Source organism: Parathielavia appendiculata (genome assembly GCF_033297405.1).
Source record: "Parathielavia appendiculata strain CBS 731.68 unplaced genomic scaffold N657scaffold_1, whole genome shotgun sequence".
In the NCBI taxonomy this organism is placed as follows: Eukaryota; Fungi; Ascomycota; class Sordariomycetes; order Sordariales; family Chaetomiaceae; genus Parathielavia; species Parathielavia appendiculata.
The window spans coordinates 94,347-110,216 of NW_026944220.1; the positions used below are offsets into that span (position 1 = coordinate 94,347).

The 15,870-nt window shown below is 56.5% G+C and overlaps 7 protein-coding genes across 7 annotated transcripts; 4 read left to right on the forward strand and 3 right to left on the reverse strand.

Annotated features, from left to right (window-relative positions):
* Window positions 1–249: 249 nt before the first annotated feature.
* Window positions 250–585, forward strand: N657DRAFT_563355 (uncharacterized protein; the record flags this gene model as incomplete). The annotated part of the gene is made up of 1 exon (XM_062788206.1): window positions 250–585. One exon carries the CDS (start codon window positions 250–252, stop codon window positions 583–585), a length of 336 nt encoding a protein of 111 aa, XP_062651821.1.
* Window positions 586–1,953: 1,368 nt separating this feature from the next.
* Window positions 1,954–3,267, reverse strand: N657DRAFT_1021 (uncharacterized protein). The gene has a single exon (XM_062785732.1). It carries the CDS (start codon window positions 2,966–2,968, stop codon window positions 2,180–2,182), a length of 789 nt encoding a protein of 262 aa, XP_062651822.1. The 5' UTR covers window positions 2,969–3,267; the 3' UTR covers window positions 1,954–2,179.
* Window positions 3,268–3,607: 340 nt separating this feature from the next.
* On the reverse strand, window positions 3,608–4,250 carry N657DRAFT_561388 (uncharacterized protein; the record flags this gene model as incomplete). The annotated part of the gene is made up of 3 exons (XM_062788059.1): window positions 3,608–3,887; window positions 3,992–4,137; window positions 4,197–4,250. 3 exons carry the CDS (start codon window positions 4,248–4,250, stop codon window positions 3,608–3,610), a joined length of 480 nt encoding a protein of 159 aa, XP_062651823.1.
* Window positions 4,251–4,717: 467 nt separating this feature from the next.
* On the forward strand, window positions 4,718–5,352 carry N657DRAFT_1004 (uncharacterized protein). The gene has a single exon (XM_062785719.1). The coding sequence runs from the start codon at window positions 4,837–4,839 to the stop codon at window positions 5,239–5,241; it is 405 nt and encodes a 134-aa protein (XP_062651824.1). The 5' UTR covers window positions 4,718–4,836; the 3' UTR covers window positions 5,242–5,352.
* N657DRAFT_562207 (uncharacterized protein) lies at window positions 5,315–6,529 on the forward strand (the record flags this gene model as incomplete). The annotated part of the gene is made up of 3 exons (XM_062788121.1): window positions 5,315–5,371; window positions 5,488–5,644; window positions 5,718–6,529. Coding segments are annotated over 3 exons (1,026 nt in total), but the record flags the coding sequence as incomplete, so codon positions are not given.
* Window positions 6,530–7,209: 680 nt separating this feature from the next.
* Window positions 7,210–10,485, forward strand: N657DRAFT_675893 (uncharacterized protein; the record flags this gene model as incomplete). Its single annotated transcript, XM_062795855.1, has 1 exon — window positions 7,210–10,485. One exon carries the CDS (start codon window positions 7,210–7,212, stop codon window positions 10,483–10,485), a length of 3,276 nt encoding a protein of 1,091 aa, XP_062651826.1.
* Window positions 10,486–11,438: 953 nt separating this feature from the next.
* N657DRAFT_1347 (uncharacterized protein) lies at window positions 11,439–15,065 on the reverse strand. Its single transcript, XM_062785896.1, has 4 exons — window positions 14,916–15,065; window positions 14,626–14,805; window positions 13,297–14,575; window positions 11,439–13,246 (listed from the first exon to the last, which is right to left on the reverse strand). The coding sequence occupies exons 2-4, from the start codon at window positions 14,783–14,785 to the stop codon at window positions 11,776–11,778; spliced, it is 2,910 nt and encodes a 969-aa protein (XP_062651827.1). The 5' UTR covers window positions 14,786–14,805; window positions 14,916–15,065; the 3' UTR covers window positions 11,439–11,775.
* Between the last annotated feature and the right edge of the window lie 805 nt (window positions 15,066–15,870).

The following is a 15,870-nucleotide window of genomic DNA, read 5'->3' on the forward strand; positions in this document are numbered from 1 at the left end:
TGGGCAAAGTGAGAGGACAAATCAAAGAAAGGAAGACAGACCTGGAGGAGATAGCGAGGCACGCCGCGACCTCAAACCACCCGCCCCTGAGCCCAGAAGCACCTACGGAAAACAAACTCGACAACACACAATTAACTAACCCGAGAGAGCGAAGACATCACCGAGACAGAGACCCAGCCCGAAAGAGAAACAAACCAACAACAAAAAAAAAAGAGTGGAGATAGATAGAAAAGAGCAGGGGAGAAAACCATGTGCTATTACGACCAACAACTCTGGCAATGCGGCTGGTGGCGCTGGTCCACCTTCCGCGAGCAGTGCAACAAGGAGTACCGCACGGGCGAGACGTGCGGGCTCAAGCTCATCTACAACACGTACCTGGAACCGGGCGTGTGCAAAATCTGCGACCAGGTCCTGAAAAAGCAGCGGCGGGTGCACAAGATGCACGACGACATTGAGCGCTGGACGGGCGAGGGCAACCGCCGGGCGACCATCGAGAAGACGCGGCGCGAGATTTCGGACCTGGCCCTGCAGATTGAGCAGATGTGGCGGGACCATGAGATTCGGAAGAATTCGACCAATTACTGAGGAAAGGGGGGATGATGTTGAGGGGAAGGGGTGACTGTTTTTAGTCTTCATAGTTAAATCCGTTTCTTCGTTTTCTTGTTTTCGTCTGTCTCCCCTTGACGCTGGTCGGTTTTGTCTCTTTTGGGTTTTTCGTTTCATTCGTTTCAAAGTGCCAGGAAAGGAGCAAAAAAGCGTACCAGAGCAACAAGGGAGGGGCGGAAAAGGGAATGCGGTTTCAACAGTGTATGTTGTGCAAGGGAGTGAGCAGCGCTGGCAGATGCATGTGGTCAAGGGATGGAAGAGGGACGGGTTCTTGGAGAGAGACCAGTGAGTCCGGCTCAGTCCTATGAGAGAACGGGCTCCGTGGTGGTGGTGTGTCATCGACGGAAATTCGGGACTAATTGAGATGCTTCTGCAAAGGGGCATGATGGGTGGTCGGGGGAACGGCTCAGGCCAAAGATAGTGTGGATCGGCAGGAAGCGAGAGAAGGGTCGATGCTTCCATTTCCCATTAACCTTTCCCCTTTTTATTATTGTCCGGGACTTAGAGAAAGCGGAGTCATATCCCACGGCGCTTACTTGAAGAAGCAGGGTTAGGCAGACGCCCGGGGAGGCTGCTTGTCGGGTATCAGCCTGACGCAAGCGGTTTGGGAGAGGGGGGGGGGGGGGGATCGGGAAGCCGGAATGGGAAGACCTCCTTATCCGCTCTTTTTCTCGCTGTTTCCTTCTATGAGTTTCGACGAGTGCACATTTTCATTCTTCTCATCTCTAGGGAGTTGCCATATCCATTGATGGTCAAGGCGCGGTGTCGGTAATCAAGGCAAGAATCGGCAAAGGGGCACAGCACTTACCCTCCAGTGATGGGTTTGCAGAAGGAAGAATGAGGTAGAGCTCGATTTGTATTAACCAAGAAGCTGTGCCAAAAGCAAGACAATGGTGTTCCTACAGGCCCTGGCCATCGGGTCTGCTGTTCTGGCCAGACGCCCTTTGCCGACGATGTCTGATGCCGGTTGCTGAGTCGAGGAGGACGTGGCAGGGCATAATCTAGACCGCTCCCTTGACCATCATTTCGGTGGCGACTTCCGGTCTCCAATAACCGCTGGCAAACCTCGCGGATCAGGTTGTCGGCGGGTCTGGCATGACTGAGAGTGCGGAAAGGGCGCATTTGGTCTGTACACCGGGGGCGAGCGGCATTTTAAGACCGCAGAGTCCGCGGAGCAACCCCACTGGTTCTTGTTCCTAGTCATCGGGGTACATCGGCAAGAACATGACGCGGGATGGTATGTTCGAGAGTCAACAAGCCAGGGTGCTGCAGGCGGCGCAGGTTACAGCGAGTGGATGACTCGGGTTGGCATTGGAGAGGGGAAGGAACAGGGCTGCCGAGTTTCCCGTATGTAGAGCGTCGTCGTATCATCTGTAGCCGAACCGGGCGAGACGTGCGCATGGACCGGACGAATAGCGGGTGACAAAGTGGCTGGGACGCATCGTATGCGGCGTCGCCAGCATCACCGTGTCTCGGACAAACCATGACGGACCGGAGTAAAAAGGCGACGATGATTGAGTTCGCTGGCTTCCAGAGAGGAGAAACGGAGTTCCAGAAGACGCTGGTCAGCTGTTCACTGCGTGCTCTGCGGCTGGGCGGGAGACCGGTGGGCCGCCCAAAGCTGACAGCGGACCGTCACAGCCCTGAGCAAACCATTTGGGCAGAAATGGATCGTCGATATATTCCGTGGACTGCTTGGTTTGGCACGCCCAAGCAGGCGCGGTTGAGAGCACGTGGGGATTGAAACTTGATGTCCACAGAGTGCCAGGGACGGGTTGTTCAGCGCCAGCACATGGGCGGGCGGGTAGGAGTGTAGCCCATTTTGGTCGTAGTCCTCCATGTGATGCCCGTGGTGGCTGATCGGGTCGGAGCTGAGCGAGGTGGCCTCTTGGCTGTTGTACGCATCTCCATTTGGCTGCCGCATATCTTTCCGGTTCCGGTTGTCCGCGGGAACTTCAACTCCACGCTTTGAGCTGCTCTTCAGCCTTCCCTCGATCCGTGGGACCCCCAAATCCGCTCCGATAGCCATCTGCGAGGTATAGACCGCCTCGTGGGGCGGTCGTCCGAGGTAGGCCACGCACGGCCTCCCCCATCGACTCCTTTTCGTTCTAGCCAGTGTGTTTGAAGCACAGTGGTTTCGTGAGGCGATAAACCGGGTTGCGAGCCAAGGCGGCGTGCTGACAGATGTGCTCTTTCTTGATTTCCGTGGTTGAATGTGCATGGCGGTGTCAGTTGGTGGAGTAATTGGCCTGCTTAAGTGGGTGTCAGGAGCCGGAAAGGAGATGGCGCAACGTGGGAGTATCGCCACGCCAATGCAGTTGGAGGCTGCGACAGATGATTCATGACCCTGTGGATAAACCATGGGAGAAGGACAGAGGTCCGTTTATACTGAAGGCCCACCCGTGCTGGTACCTCACCACCTCCTGCGCATGTGGCTCGTGGTTTATGGGCATGTTGGCCTGCCACATGCGTCGTTCAGCGCCACCGGTAAGACGACTCGCAACATCGGACCATGATTGACTGAGCGGGGGTTGGAGAAAGGCCACTTAACGAAGACAAAAGAGAACATGTTGATTGATTTAGACGGTACAGTGTGGTACGGACTGCTCGGCAACCTCCATATCCGGTGGCCTCCACCATCAAGGGGGCCAGAACGCTAACCATGGCCAAGACCATGTCGATCAAAAAAGAACTAACGAGCAGGCGGCAACCTGCTTCCGTGGGTGTCTAGCGTCGTATGCAATTGGGCTGTTCCACGTTGACGCGGTGGTCAGCGATCCCGGCGCACTATTGCCGAGCCTCGACGTGAGTCCGCAAGTTGGTGTTTTCCTGTTCCCGAGGCCCCGCGTTCTCCAGAAGAGGTCGGGTGTAAAGGGAGGACCCGAGGTAATGGAACGGCGTCAGCTAATATAGATCAGCAGACACCCCTCTGCCCCTCGAATCGCACGGCTGAGAGCGCATCAGGCCACCGGATGACGCTGGGTGGTCAGACCGAAGCATGTCAGCGCATGGCCGCTGCAGCATCGGCAAAGTTACCGATCAGGGTATCGCCGCCGTCAACCTTTATGGGCACAGTGCCTTGCTGCATCTCGATGGTGTCATCGTCCGGGAAACCCCAATCGACACAGGCGACAGCAGCGAGGTCATCATGCGACGACAACTTGGAGAGAAGTGTTTGGTACCGAATCGTGGTGGCGTCCTGGCCGGCGTAGACGTAGGGACCGGGAGCGGGCTCGGCGGCCTTGTCTTGCGGCACGATTTCGTAGATGTCAACCATAGCACTGTGGGTATCTGGTCAGCCATACGTCGACCCAGCGCCGTGGAACCGGGAGCGGGGAGGAGAGGGGGCCTGGTGCGGAAAGGAATACGGGAGGGGTGGACATACTCTGACGTACGCGCCACCACCCTTTGCAAAGCCTCAATCTCTCTTTGGGCTTCCTGCGGGTCCTCCTGGCTCATCATGTGCTGCTGGTCGAAACTGCCATAGTGCAGATTGTTGGGGTCGTCGAAGAGATGCTGGGCCTCATCATCCTAGAAGCGGGACACTGTCAGCTTGTGCATCCAGGGAAACATCACATAGCATCACGCACGTCTTCGAACTCATCCCGCCGGCGGTTGCCGAGGCAAGATGAGCAGATTCCCATGACGTTGTGTCAGTCTAAAGTCCCCGCGACCAAGGCTAAGAAAAAAGAATGGGGTGATAAAGCGCCAAAAGCATAGAATAGGCCAGAAGTCACAATAGTAGTTCCCTCGCAGGGAAAGCTAGCGAGGTCGGTTCATAAGGAGGAATGGCTCAATAGAGAAATGTGAATGATCCTAAATCATGCCAAATTGAGGTTTGTGATGTTGCTCAGCGGTTGCTGTCACATCTCCATCGCCTGGTTCCTGGCTAGCTGGCGTCGCTCGCAGATTTTCGACCTTCATCTTTGTTTCCTCGCGACAGGGCCAGGTTGGCAGGGGGTGAAAGTGCCAAGAGTCCAGTCTCCGGCGGCAAGCACGCTCGGGCCACATGCACGCACCAATGAAGCGGGCTACTCGTTCAGCGGAGTCCTGCCTCATTGGTTACATAGTTAACGTTATGCAAGTCACAGAAGCCCCGCTACGTCCTTACCGGTGATATATGGCTCGTGCAGACGTCGTCGGAGGATCTCTCTAGCGAGGCTGCGGCTGAAAGACCTGGATAGTCCAGGCTTCTGAACCCATCAGCAATTTGTTTCTGTGCGATTGCTCATGGGAATGGAAGCAGCAAAGTACTTTTCCGAGATCTTCATGTGTAATCTGCATCTTCCTCCCAGCATCTCAGGAATGGTCATTCCATGGAGCGGAAGCAGTTGCTTTACATCCTCATCACATTTGGAGAGCGAAATGGATAAAACATTGGGTCCATGGCTGAAATTTATGAGCACGAAGCCAGCCTGGACGAGAAATGCCGTGATAGTTGAATCTTTGGGCCAACAACTGCTCCGCAGACAGGTCCAGACCTCGTCAAGAACCACAATGGAAGATGATGAACCTGAAACCGCAACCGCCCAAGGCATCAGACTCATCAACGCCAAGCACTGTCCCAATTACCGACTTCAGCACGTACCGCGACAGCACAGGTGCTGGCCAATCTCGGGGAACACCCAACGGTGATCTTTGCGCCACCCTGATCGGATCGACAGCTAGTTAAGTATCAACCCCAGATACCCCGGCGCTCGTCGCTTCGACGAGCCAACATCACGATCAACATGGCTGGCAACAAGTGCCGGCCGGGGGCAAGATAGTTACGGATATTTACCTGGGTACTGCCCCGTCCGACCTTTTCCAGTCCGAACACCGAACGCCTCAATATTAGCTGCGGTCGGCAACTTCGCAATGGTGGTCGACACAACGCTCCAGGTGCTTACGGGTTCAGTGGCTCCCGCAGCATTTTTGTTTCGCCCAGCCTGGCCCGCTGTCTCGGGTCATGAGAGCTTCACTCCGCTTTGGAGTCGTCAGTCCGGTGGAAGCGCCTGTGCGGACAGTGAAACGACATGCCCGCAGGCAGCATGGTGCTGTAAGTCGAGTTCACTGATCAAGACAGCAGTTGCAACCATTCCTGGCCCGCAGCGCTGACCAACCCCGTCCAGGCGGCGCCGAAGAGGTATGCTCCCTCATCGGCGGGGCGTTCTTCTGCTGTCCCGAAGGGGCTGGCTCCGTTGGATGCACTCGAGTGTGCGCTGCTGGCGACTTCCAGTGCGGTTCCATCTGCTGTGCAGACGGCCAAACCTGCATGGGAGGTGACACACCGTCACCGTATTGCGTCAGCCAGAGGCCTACCGGAGTGCCAGGCACGGCTGTTTCGACGACCTCGATTTCCTCACGGACTGCCTCGACGTATTCGGGCATCTCATTGTCGATCACATCTCCTTCCTTTCCGGCCGCCATTATCAGTCCAACATCGTCAGTCACGTCGGCCATCGCGGCCTCCACCAACGCCGCCTCCCTAACTCAATCCGAGCAACCTTCGCCTGCTGAACCCAGCGTAACCGCATCAACAACGCCACAACACGGCTTTTCCCGCGCAGCGCAAATCTCCATCGGCGTCATCGTCCCCGTGGCCGTCGTCTTCCTGGTCGGCGCCCTCTGGATTTTCAACTTCCGCCGCCCCGGTCGGGGCCATGCCCGCGGACACCGCAGAGGGGAAGCAAGAACCACCTCCGAGGACACGCAGGCCTACGACAAGATCTGGCTGGACGCGGACACGGCGCCGCACCTATCGCCGCATGAGAAGTACATGATGAAGTCCAACGCTGAGCGGAGGAGGCAGGGTGAGGGAGAGAGGTATGAGATGAAAGATTTGCGAGAGCTAGAGGATGCAGGGGTTCATGGGCAGGACGCGACAGACTCGGGATCCGGTGGCCGGGCGTCGCCGCATCCGGGGACTCCGGTTATTGTGTAGGTTGTTTGTGGGGATGCAGTTGTAATGCGCTTTCGTGAGTCGAACACAGGAGCGGGCACTCGTGTTGTTATAATACTGATTGCTGAACGTTTCAAGCGGCATTATTATGCAGCCCCCCTGTACCAACAAGCGAAAGGCAATCTCGCGTTTCTTGTTGCAAAGTGCAACACTTCCTCACTGAGGCTCGTTCCATCGTCAGCTGCATGTAGCTGAGGGTTAGGGTCAAAGCGGTCAAAACAGCCATTTGGACTCCTCTAACCGCTGTTTGTCTCAACGTTGGCTGGTTGTTCTGCCCAACCAAACACAACTCTTCCATCAAATGCAGGGCACGAGGGGCATGGCAAGTTCAGGCCCGCAACCCAGGACGCAGCTGTCAGAGCTTTGCTTTAGTGGGGGGCTGCGGCTGAGGGCGTTGGTGCCTGCCAAGCAAACATCAGAACTCGCTTTCCTCAAATTGAGGACGACAGCTCTTGGTCCTGACGGACCGACGCCGGCTTGACTCACGCACGCCGGCTGTGTCATACCCTCCGCAACCCACAGGTCTCTATCACAGGATATAAGAAAGGGCGATAGATCAACACGAGCTGCTTTCGCTTTTACTTTCCTATCCGCCTTTCTCGCTTCTCTTCATTTGAGCAAGCATCTTACCGCCGACGAAGAAGCGGTCTTCTACCTACAACATGGCAGCCACACATCATGAGACGTACGATCTCTTAATCGTCACCGACGCCACGGCGTCCATGGGAAACTTCCTCTACTCGCTCGCCAAATCAATCCAGGACATCATCCGCATCACGGCCATCACACACGCTTTCTCCAGAATTGGTGTCCTGGCGTACCGAGACTACGACGTTCGAAGGGGCGAGTTGACCTTATGGTCGGGATGGCACAGCCGCAATGGGCCATCCGAAATATCCCAGGAGCAACTGCTTGCCTTTGCCAGAAACCTCACGACTGAGGGCGGTTACTCCTGGCCCGAGGCGGCCAAGACCGGTCTCGCCCTTGCCTACCAGCACATGCGCCGAGAGGCAAAGACCATCATCTTGTTTTACGCCGACGCCCCGCCCCACACCGAGTTGGGGGGCGACCAGTGGCAACAGGAGCGGGAAGCGCTCCTCAAGCTTCATTCCTATGGCGGGACCGGCTATCTCTTTGCCGACTGGGTTTCGGCCGCTAACACCTTGAGCAACGGCAAAAAGCAGGCACAGGTGTTTTGCATCGTTTCGTCCAAGCACTCCAGGGACTACGCGCTCAACCCAATGTACACTTTCCTTTCCACGCGCACCGGCGGTGCGTGCGTCACGTTCACCGGGACGCCGAGCTCGACCGCCATATCCAAAGTGACCATTGCCCTCCTCCTCGCTTGGATGGGCGCGGGCAAACAGGGCGCTAACCAGGACACCGCTGAGATTGTCACCCAACTCAACTTCGAGGATGACAGTGGAGTCGGCCAGTTAGCATCAGAAAAGGACGACAATGCTGCCCGTTACCTCCCCGTTTCTCGCAAGCCCAACGACAAGGAGGCGCTGGACAACTCAATCACGCGTTCCCCGCTGTCTCTTGAAACGTTAGCCCAGGTCATCCCACGCCGTGAACACCCTGTCATGGACTTTGCTGCGCGCTACAAGGTCGACGCCGAGTATCAGGGCATTGTCGTGGAGCAGTTGACGGAGATCATCGAGTCCGACGTATTCGCCATCGCCCTCAACCCGGTTTTTGGCGCGCTGTGGCGCACCGTCTGCAACGACCGGACGAACCCTGCCCGCGACAGGCTGATCACTCGTTTCGGCCTGCAGGTGGACAGGGAGGAAGACGCGGAAAAGAAGGAGCAGCTGAAAACGTGGCTGGAAGAGTCGTATGACTGGGCGGGAGAAATTATCGACACCATCAAGGTCGTGCCGAAGGAGGACCGCTATCCCTGTGTTTTCCTCGACCCCACGGTACGCTTCTCGCAGGCCGAGGACGGGGGCTACGAGGAAAACAGCTCGACAAAATTTACCCGCGCTGAATTGCTCGAAATCGGGCGGTCCTGCGACTACCGCATCCTGCGCCGACTCGGCCGGATCCTCACTCACCTGACGTACGTGGACTCGGAAGACGAACTTCCCGCCCATGTCAGGGACGTCCCGGAGGAGGAAGTGGCCAGGATTCCCATGGCTCTGGCGAAGCCCAAACATCAGCGGAAATTCTGGAAGATCCTCCTACACACCGTGCTCCCCGGGACTATGCTGGCAGCGCGCCCCGCCGCCGTGCTAGCCGCCCTCAGCGTGCGCATGGGAATCAAGCCGCTAGAGGAGGTGGCTTATATGGAGCTCTTGGCCTGGCGAGACAATTGGAACACGCTCGACATACCTGAGACATGGAACAATAACTGCCTCAGCCTGCTTCTCGAGGCTGACAAGACGCACCAGCTAGCAATGGCAGACGCACAGCCTGGAGCTACCGACGGCCAGACACTGTTGAAGGCCGAGGACCGCAGCGTGTTTGAGACGCTTGTCAGCTACAAATTGCTGGAGATGAACCTGGACACCACGCTCGAGGCAAAGGTCGGCTGGACCCCGAACAAGAGCAAGATTCCACTGGGGCCGCTCGCATTTTGCAAAAGCTGCCAGTACCCTCGGTCCGTGACCATCATGGCTGACGACGGGGTATGCGGCATGTGCGTCGCGCCATGCGAATGCGAGAACAAGGAGACCCACGATGGCCACTTTGGCACCTGTGTGTCAAAGACGGACGACAGCAGCACGCTGGCGACATGGACCGAGTGCTCCATGATCGATTGCCGGGCGCAGTACGTCGTCTACCACACGGGCAAGCTCAACGTGCGCCCAAAGTGCCACTACTGCCGGCAGAAGAATCGCGTCTCGACGACCAATTCCAACTATGCCGCGCTCACCACGGCGCCGTGCGTCACATGCACGACCTGCGCCAATCGCATCCTCTGGCCGCAGGCCTATCGCTCGGTCCTTTTCGACGCTTCCACCTTCACGTGCCCCGCCTGCCGCACCAACACACATGCTACCATCGTCGCCGTTCCGACCACAGCCCGAGCCCTGTCCGTCGAAAACGGCACCGCCTTCCTCCTCCGCAACGAGGATGCCGCCATCCCGGCCCCCTTCACAAACCGCTCCCTCTACCACACGATCTCCACCGCCTCCGTCCCTGCCTCAGACCTCCCCTCCAAAGTAACCATCCTCCCCTCCCTTGCCAACTCCAACAACCTAACCCTCACAATACGAGGCAAACCCCTCCACAACACCCCCTCCCTCCTCGCCTCTCTATCCTCCTGGATCTCCTCCCGCCGCGTCCAGTCCGGAACCTGCAGCCTGTGCTTCACACCAACCCGCAAATTACACCTCCGCCTCGCATGCGGCGGGCGGAGGGGCTGTGCCCAGCCTATTTGCGGCGACTGTGCGCAGGCCTGGTACGGGCTAAACAAGCCAGGCAACGTTATCAACATTGCTGCGCTGAGCTGTCCCTTCTGTAGGCGCATGCCAACGAACAAGGTTGCCTTGCCGATTGGGCTGCGGTATCTGGGCGGGTTGAGGGATGCGGTGGAGGAGGTGGGCGAGTGGGTGTATGCTTGGTGTGCGGGAGAGTGTGGCATGGCGAGGAGGTTTGTCGACAGGATTTGCGCGAGGGGGGTGCCGGAGGTGGAGGGCTGGCGGTGTGAAGGGTGTGTTGATGCTGGGAGGCGGAGGGGCGAGAGGAAGGGGGATGCCGGGCGGTTGGTGGTGGTCAAGATGTGTCCTGCTTGTGGGGTTGCGACGGAGAAGGTGGTGGGGTGCGATCATATCAGCTGTGTGTGTGGCAAGCATTGGTGTTTCAACTGCGGGGAGATGGTGGCCGACACGGCGGGGGAGGTGTACAATCACATGTCGCAAGTGCATCGCACTTGGTATGCGGATGGCGAAGACGAGTTTGGGGATTATGAGGATTATACGGACGAGGAGTGACGGGATGGAGGTTGAAAGTGGCTGAGGTTTAATAGCAAAGGGAATAAGAACACGAAAAAGAGTGCTGCGGATTGGAATCGAAAAAGAGGACTGTACTCGCTCTGCAGTCCGGGAGCGGGTTGGCGTCCCAGCGGCCGATCCACCTGACTCACTGCATACCACCTGCGGTGCACGAACGGAGCGTCCAGAGGTCTGATTGTTGTTGGGATTGTTTCCAGTACCGTGCCTCATAAACCCTTCCTTCAGGCTGTTACTCTTCTAAGTCCTCTCACTCATTCGTTAGGGACACTGCCATAGCCATTTGGCAAATGCAAAGCGAACAGAAACGCATGACAGGCAAATGGCTTCTTTTTGCCCCATCCCATCATCGCCTAAATGCTTCCCTTTTTGTTCTTCTTTTCTTTTTCCCCGACCCTTCATACTTCTCTTTCCATGTTTACGTTGCTTCTTTAACTTTTCTTGTCGCTCCCTTTGCCAGTAAATGGAATCTCATGAATCTCATACCCCGCCATGCTACAACTTGGAATCTGACCGATCCAACTGCAGGTCTTGACATGGAGGCAAGATGGCGCTTGGTGTGTGCTGCGTTGGTAAGGTACGTTAGCGGACAGGGTTAAAAGCACGATATACTTTCGACTGTCATTTTAGGATCGGTCTATGAACCTTGAAGTGGCTCATCGGTCTGCACTTATGTGAGGGATAAAAATGACACCACCAGGAATCGGTTACCAAGGTTGGCCAAGCAATGACGGTCAGGGGGCATCGAGGAAAAGGGAAGTATACAGAGATCATGGTTATATTTTCGGGGCGGCCGATGCAGTATTATCCGCCCTCCCAGATTGCTGCGAAGGACTGTCTCCTTCTCAGACAGCGATATCATGAGCCACGGCACAGCAAGTACCCGTATTCTCATCCATGGAGACAGTTGGCTTTGCCGAACCCCTGCCAAGACTGTTCTTGGCGTCGCCCCTTTTCAGATCAATAAACAAGAAAGCGTGGTACATCCACCCTGATCCTGCTCAACCAAATCCACGAGAACAGAAAATTGGCAATGTGCCGAGGAGGTATGCACAAATCCACCCAAAAGCACCCGACTCATTCCAAGACCAACAGATATCAGCCTGTTGACGACAGCCAGTTTCGTCATTCCAGAAAGGAGGTAACCCCACCAAACCCGTACCAGTCCGACACAACCGGCCCAGGGCCAAAGAGAAGGAAAAAGAACAGGGAAATATAAAAAAAAAGGGAAGCGAAGGATATCTCCCCCGGCTATGTAATCGCGCAGAGTTCTCACGCATCCCCATACGCCGTGGCAGAGTAGACCGTGCCTCGATCGCCGCCAACGCCATTCGGGTGTCCCGCCTCCAGATTGACCATGGTATCAGCTTGGGATGCATCAAACCCGTTGGTGTACTGCGACGCTGCAGCAGCCGCCGCAGCCGCCTCGCGCCGCTCCAGGTTGACGATGATGTCCATGGCGCCGTCCAGCGTCTCCTTCTCGGCCCTCAGATCGCGCCGCTTCTGCTCAATCTCAGGCCCCTCCGACATCAGGCGCTGCAGCACTTCCTGCGTGGTCACCTGGCCCGTCAGGCCGAGCTTCTCGTGCAGGTACGTCTCGATTACGGATGCGACGCGCGGCAGCAGGCCTGACATGACATGGATCGAGACGTAGTCGACGAACCGGTTAGCCGCCGTCAGGTAATACCCCCTAATATACGCGGCGACATTCAGTTCGGGCTCGAACGGGTCCGGGCCAAGGTTCTTGAGCTCGCGGGCCATCTTGCTCTCCTCCTGCTTCCGCTCCTCGTCGGTCATGTCCTCCACCTTAGGGACGGTACAGAGCTCCTCGCCGTTGTGCGCGGCAATGCGGAAGTGGTTGCGGTGCCGGACCAGGATGCTCCGCTCGGCCGCCTGGTTGCGCTTCAGCGCCTCCTCGTCTTTGGTGAACAGGCGCTTGGATTCCAAGCTGTAGATGAGTTGCAGCTGCGCGCGCAGCTCCGCCTTTTGGGTCTCGACAAACACGCGCATGTGCTCGAGCGATTCCTTGTAGACGGCGCGATTCTTCAAATGAGCAAAAGAGGCGTCGAGGATGCGCATAATCTCGGCTTGAAGAAACTGAAATGTGTCTCTAATGAAGGTCTCGAGGTGAGAGGCCCATGTCCTAGCCGACTCTGTGTAGAGAGGCTCATAGACACTCGCGGACACAAGACCAGGCTGGCCGGGGATGGCGGCTCGCCTGATCAAATTGCGAATGTCCATGAGGCTCTTCGACGACCTGGGACCACGCGTGGGTGTCACGGCCGGCGTCATGCCCCTGACATGTTGAGGAGTGGAGGGGAACCCAGGGCGGTCGGGCGTCTCGGTTTTGACAACGCCATTCGTCTGCTGGCCACGCTGCCGCTTGGAGGTGGATTGGGGCGCATCGATCCCGGTTGCGGGGCGCTTCCGAATCGTGGGCGAGCTCGTAGGGCTGTCGCCATCGAGGTCGATGATGACTGGCGGTTTTGATGGCTTGACGTGATCCTTCACGTTGAATCTCGGCTTCTGATTGATGATGTGCTTTTTGAACGGTTCCCCAATCTGACCGTCCCAGTTGCTCATGAAAGCCTGACTCATGACCCTGTCCTTGACCCGAATGGTGAACTCGGCGAGGCTCTTCATGACCTCCAGCTCAGGGTTCGGCGGGGGGTCAGGGTAGTTCTGGAGCTGATGGCCAATATCCAGGAGACGTGTGTTAACCTTCTCCTTGACTTCAGGAAGGCTGCAACACGTCAGGTACTGCGGCTGAAGAGTTGCGCTAAAAAGACTTACATTTTCGAGAACTCCTCCGAGAGCTTCAGCGACAGATAGTCTTTCAGCTTGTCCACGCCACACTTCTCCTTGAAATCGTCGAACGCGTCTGGCCATTGACCCGTTTCGTCTGCGGTACGATTGAAGAAGGCCTCCTCCATCTTGTTTTGCTCCTCCAGGTCGCTACCCTGGCGCGAGGTAATGAAGTAGCCGAACCCTGTTTTGTGAGCTCTGCCGTTGAGCATGGCAATCCAGTTCGAAGCGGCATGGTCGTCTTTCGGAAGCAGATCTGCCTTCGTCATTATCCCAAGACAGCGGTTTTCGGCCCGCAGAGCCCTGATCATCTTTAGCGCCAGCGAGTTTTCCGGATCTTGGTTCATCGGCACGGCGCAGAGGATGATGGCGCTCGGGCGCGAGATGTACTCGCGTGTCAGATTTTGGACAGCCTTCTCCAGAAAGGTGTCTTCAGCACGTCTGGCCGTCATGAAGACGCCAGGGAGGTCATAAAAGTTAAGATCCGCGAGTTCGGGTCCCTTCACTTCCAACGCGACGGTGTTGGGCGAAAATTGGGCTTCGGCCCTCTCCTCCTTCTTTTTGATTTGTTCTAAGAGCTGTTCCCGTGTACTCTCGGGTGCTTCGCCCTTCAGCTTCGGGATGAAGAACTGGCAGTGTGTGCTGGGATTGAGAATCGCCGCCTGAGCGCAGCGGAGAACGGTCTCAATCTCCTCCGAATCGGACTGATCTCTCACGGTCTTGAACTCCCGGCGAGCCTGCCGGCTGGGGTCCAGCTTCACCCAAGGCGGAAACTTGTTTGCGTTCGTGACATCGCGCTCCGTGATTTGATGGTTTGGCGGACAGTACTCGTAATCCAGCTTCAGAAAGACTCGGCAGGAAAACTCGTCGGCACGCGAGACTCGAATGTGGATTGGACAACGGGTGCACGTTCCGGAGCTCCGAGGGAGAGTAAGCCCGGCGATGGCCGACATCAAGCTGGATTTTCCGGAGGATTGGTCGCCGACGAGTACCAATTCCGGTAGGCTCGCAACGTGTTGGATCCCCCGGGCTTGGAGCTCACCAAGTGCATCGATGATGTACTTGGATTTTTGGCCGATGTCCCGAAGGGCGCGGTTCGCCGCCCCATTAAATGAGGCTTGGAAGCTCTGCGGACCAACTGGAAGGACGCCGGCGTTCTCAAGCTTTGGCCCGCGCCTAACCTCCATCATCACGCAGTCTTCGTCTTCCTCCTCAAGCACTTGAGGCCCAGAAGCGGAAGACGGCCGGATTCTCGTATCGACACTCGCTACAGCAAATCAAGTCTCAGTTCGAAATCGGGTTGCAGGGACGACTTACGGGCAGCAGATCGCATGTGGCGCCGCCGCTGAACACGCTCACTAGGCGTCTCAGATTGCGCATACTGCGCCTCCAAGATCGAATCTGGCGTCCTCATTGATCGGGACCGACCGGCGCCATTTGGCATTGAGCCAGAACCCGGCTCTTGCTTAACTTGCATCCTGAATCCAGTCGGCTTTGCTGGGCCATGTTAGTCGGATGGAATGCCAAAGGGTAAGGGTAATAGTTGGGGTGATGAGAGAAAAGGAAGGGAGTTTGTAAGTGTGGGAAGAAAGCAATTTGCAACCTACCTCTTTTGACCAACCGAAGTATTCACAACCGATGCCTGCCAATAATCGCTGACAAGGCTGTGATTCCAGTGGAACGAAAGGACGGCCGTTGTGCACAGTGAGCAGAACGAGGACATTCGGAAAGAAAGGTGACACCCGCTCTGCAAGTGGTTGGCGAGAGTGAAGATGGTCGACAAAATAAGTGAGTGCTGAGGAAGAAGAGGCAGAGAAATGGAATGAAAGGACGGAACTCGAAGCCAGCGAGCTGGAAGAGGCAGCAGCTCTACTTCGAAGAGCTCCAAAAGCGCAACTCGGGACACTCAGCCTGAAGATGATGACTGTTAGCAGAGGAGAAGGACATCGGCGAGTGCAGTAACAAGATTTACCTTGTTCAGGAGAATTCTCCGAGTTTGCGTTTGCAGGAAAGGCTGGGAAAATGTGGGGCGGCAGCACTGGCAAATGGAACTCGTTCAGTACCACGACGCGCCTATTCGCGTTTCACACCTTCACTGCGGATTTCTGCGGGAAGTTGTGAATAGAAGGTCAATGGCCATTGCATCAGATGTGCAGACAGCAGTTTGACATCTGATGAAAGAAGAAAACCCGGCATGGAATCACTCATTCCTGCATTTTCTGAAAATGGTCAATTCCGTTGGTATCTAGATCTACCCGAGGGGAGATTCATGCCACCATACAATCGGTCTAAATCTGCGTTTGTATGCACAAAAATCCTCCAAGCATGTCAACGCGAAATCAACCTTTTGGCCAGACCAGAGGTGGACATAGAGTTACACTCTGCTGGATGCAGATGCGGTGGGGTCGACTGCTCGGCCATCCAGTTCATCATGCTTGGAAAGAAAGAGGGGCAACGCACTGACCAGTTGCCTTCCCCCAACTGGATCCCTGTAGTTGGTGACCGCTTCCAGGTTCACATGGCCCCTCCAGATTCAGGGGGATTGGGCCATCTGGCATCGAT

What these genes read in the sequence shown, in the direction of transcription:
- N657DRAFT_1021 (XM_062785732.1), bottom strand. Translation starts at nt 2,968, where the DNA reads ATGGTTTATCCACAGGGTCATGAATCATCTGTCGCAGCCTCCAACTGC.
- N657DRAFT_1004 (XM_062785719.1), top strand. Translation starts at nt 4,837, where the DNA reads ATGGGAATGGAAGCAGCAAAGTACTTTTCCGAGATCTTCATGTGTAAT.
- N657DRAFT_1347 (XM_062785896.1), bottom strand. Translation starts at nt 14,785, where the DNA reads ATGCAAGTTAAGCAAGAGCCGGGTTCTGGCTCAATGCCAAATGGCGCC. An exon ending in CCACATGCGATCTGCTGCCC is followed by an intron (nt 14,576 to 14,625) that starts GTAAGTCGTCCC and finishes GATTTGCTGTAG; the next exon opens with CGAGTGTCGATACGAGAATC. An exon ending in TCGGAGGAGTTCTCGAAAAT is followed by an intron (nt 13,247 to 13,296) that starts GTAAGTCTTTTT and finishes GACGTGTTGCAG; the next exon opens with CCTTCCTGAAGTCAAGGAGA.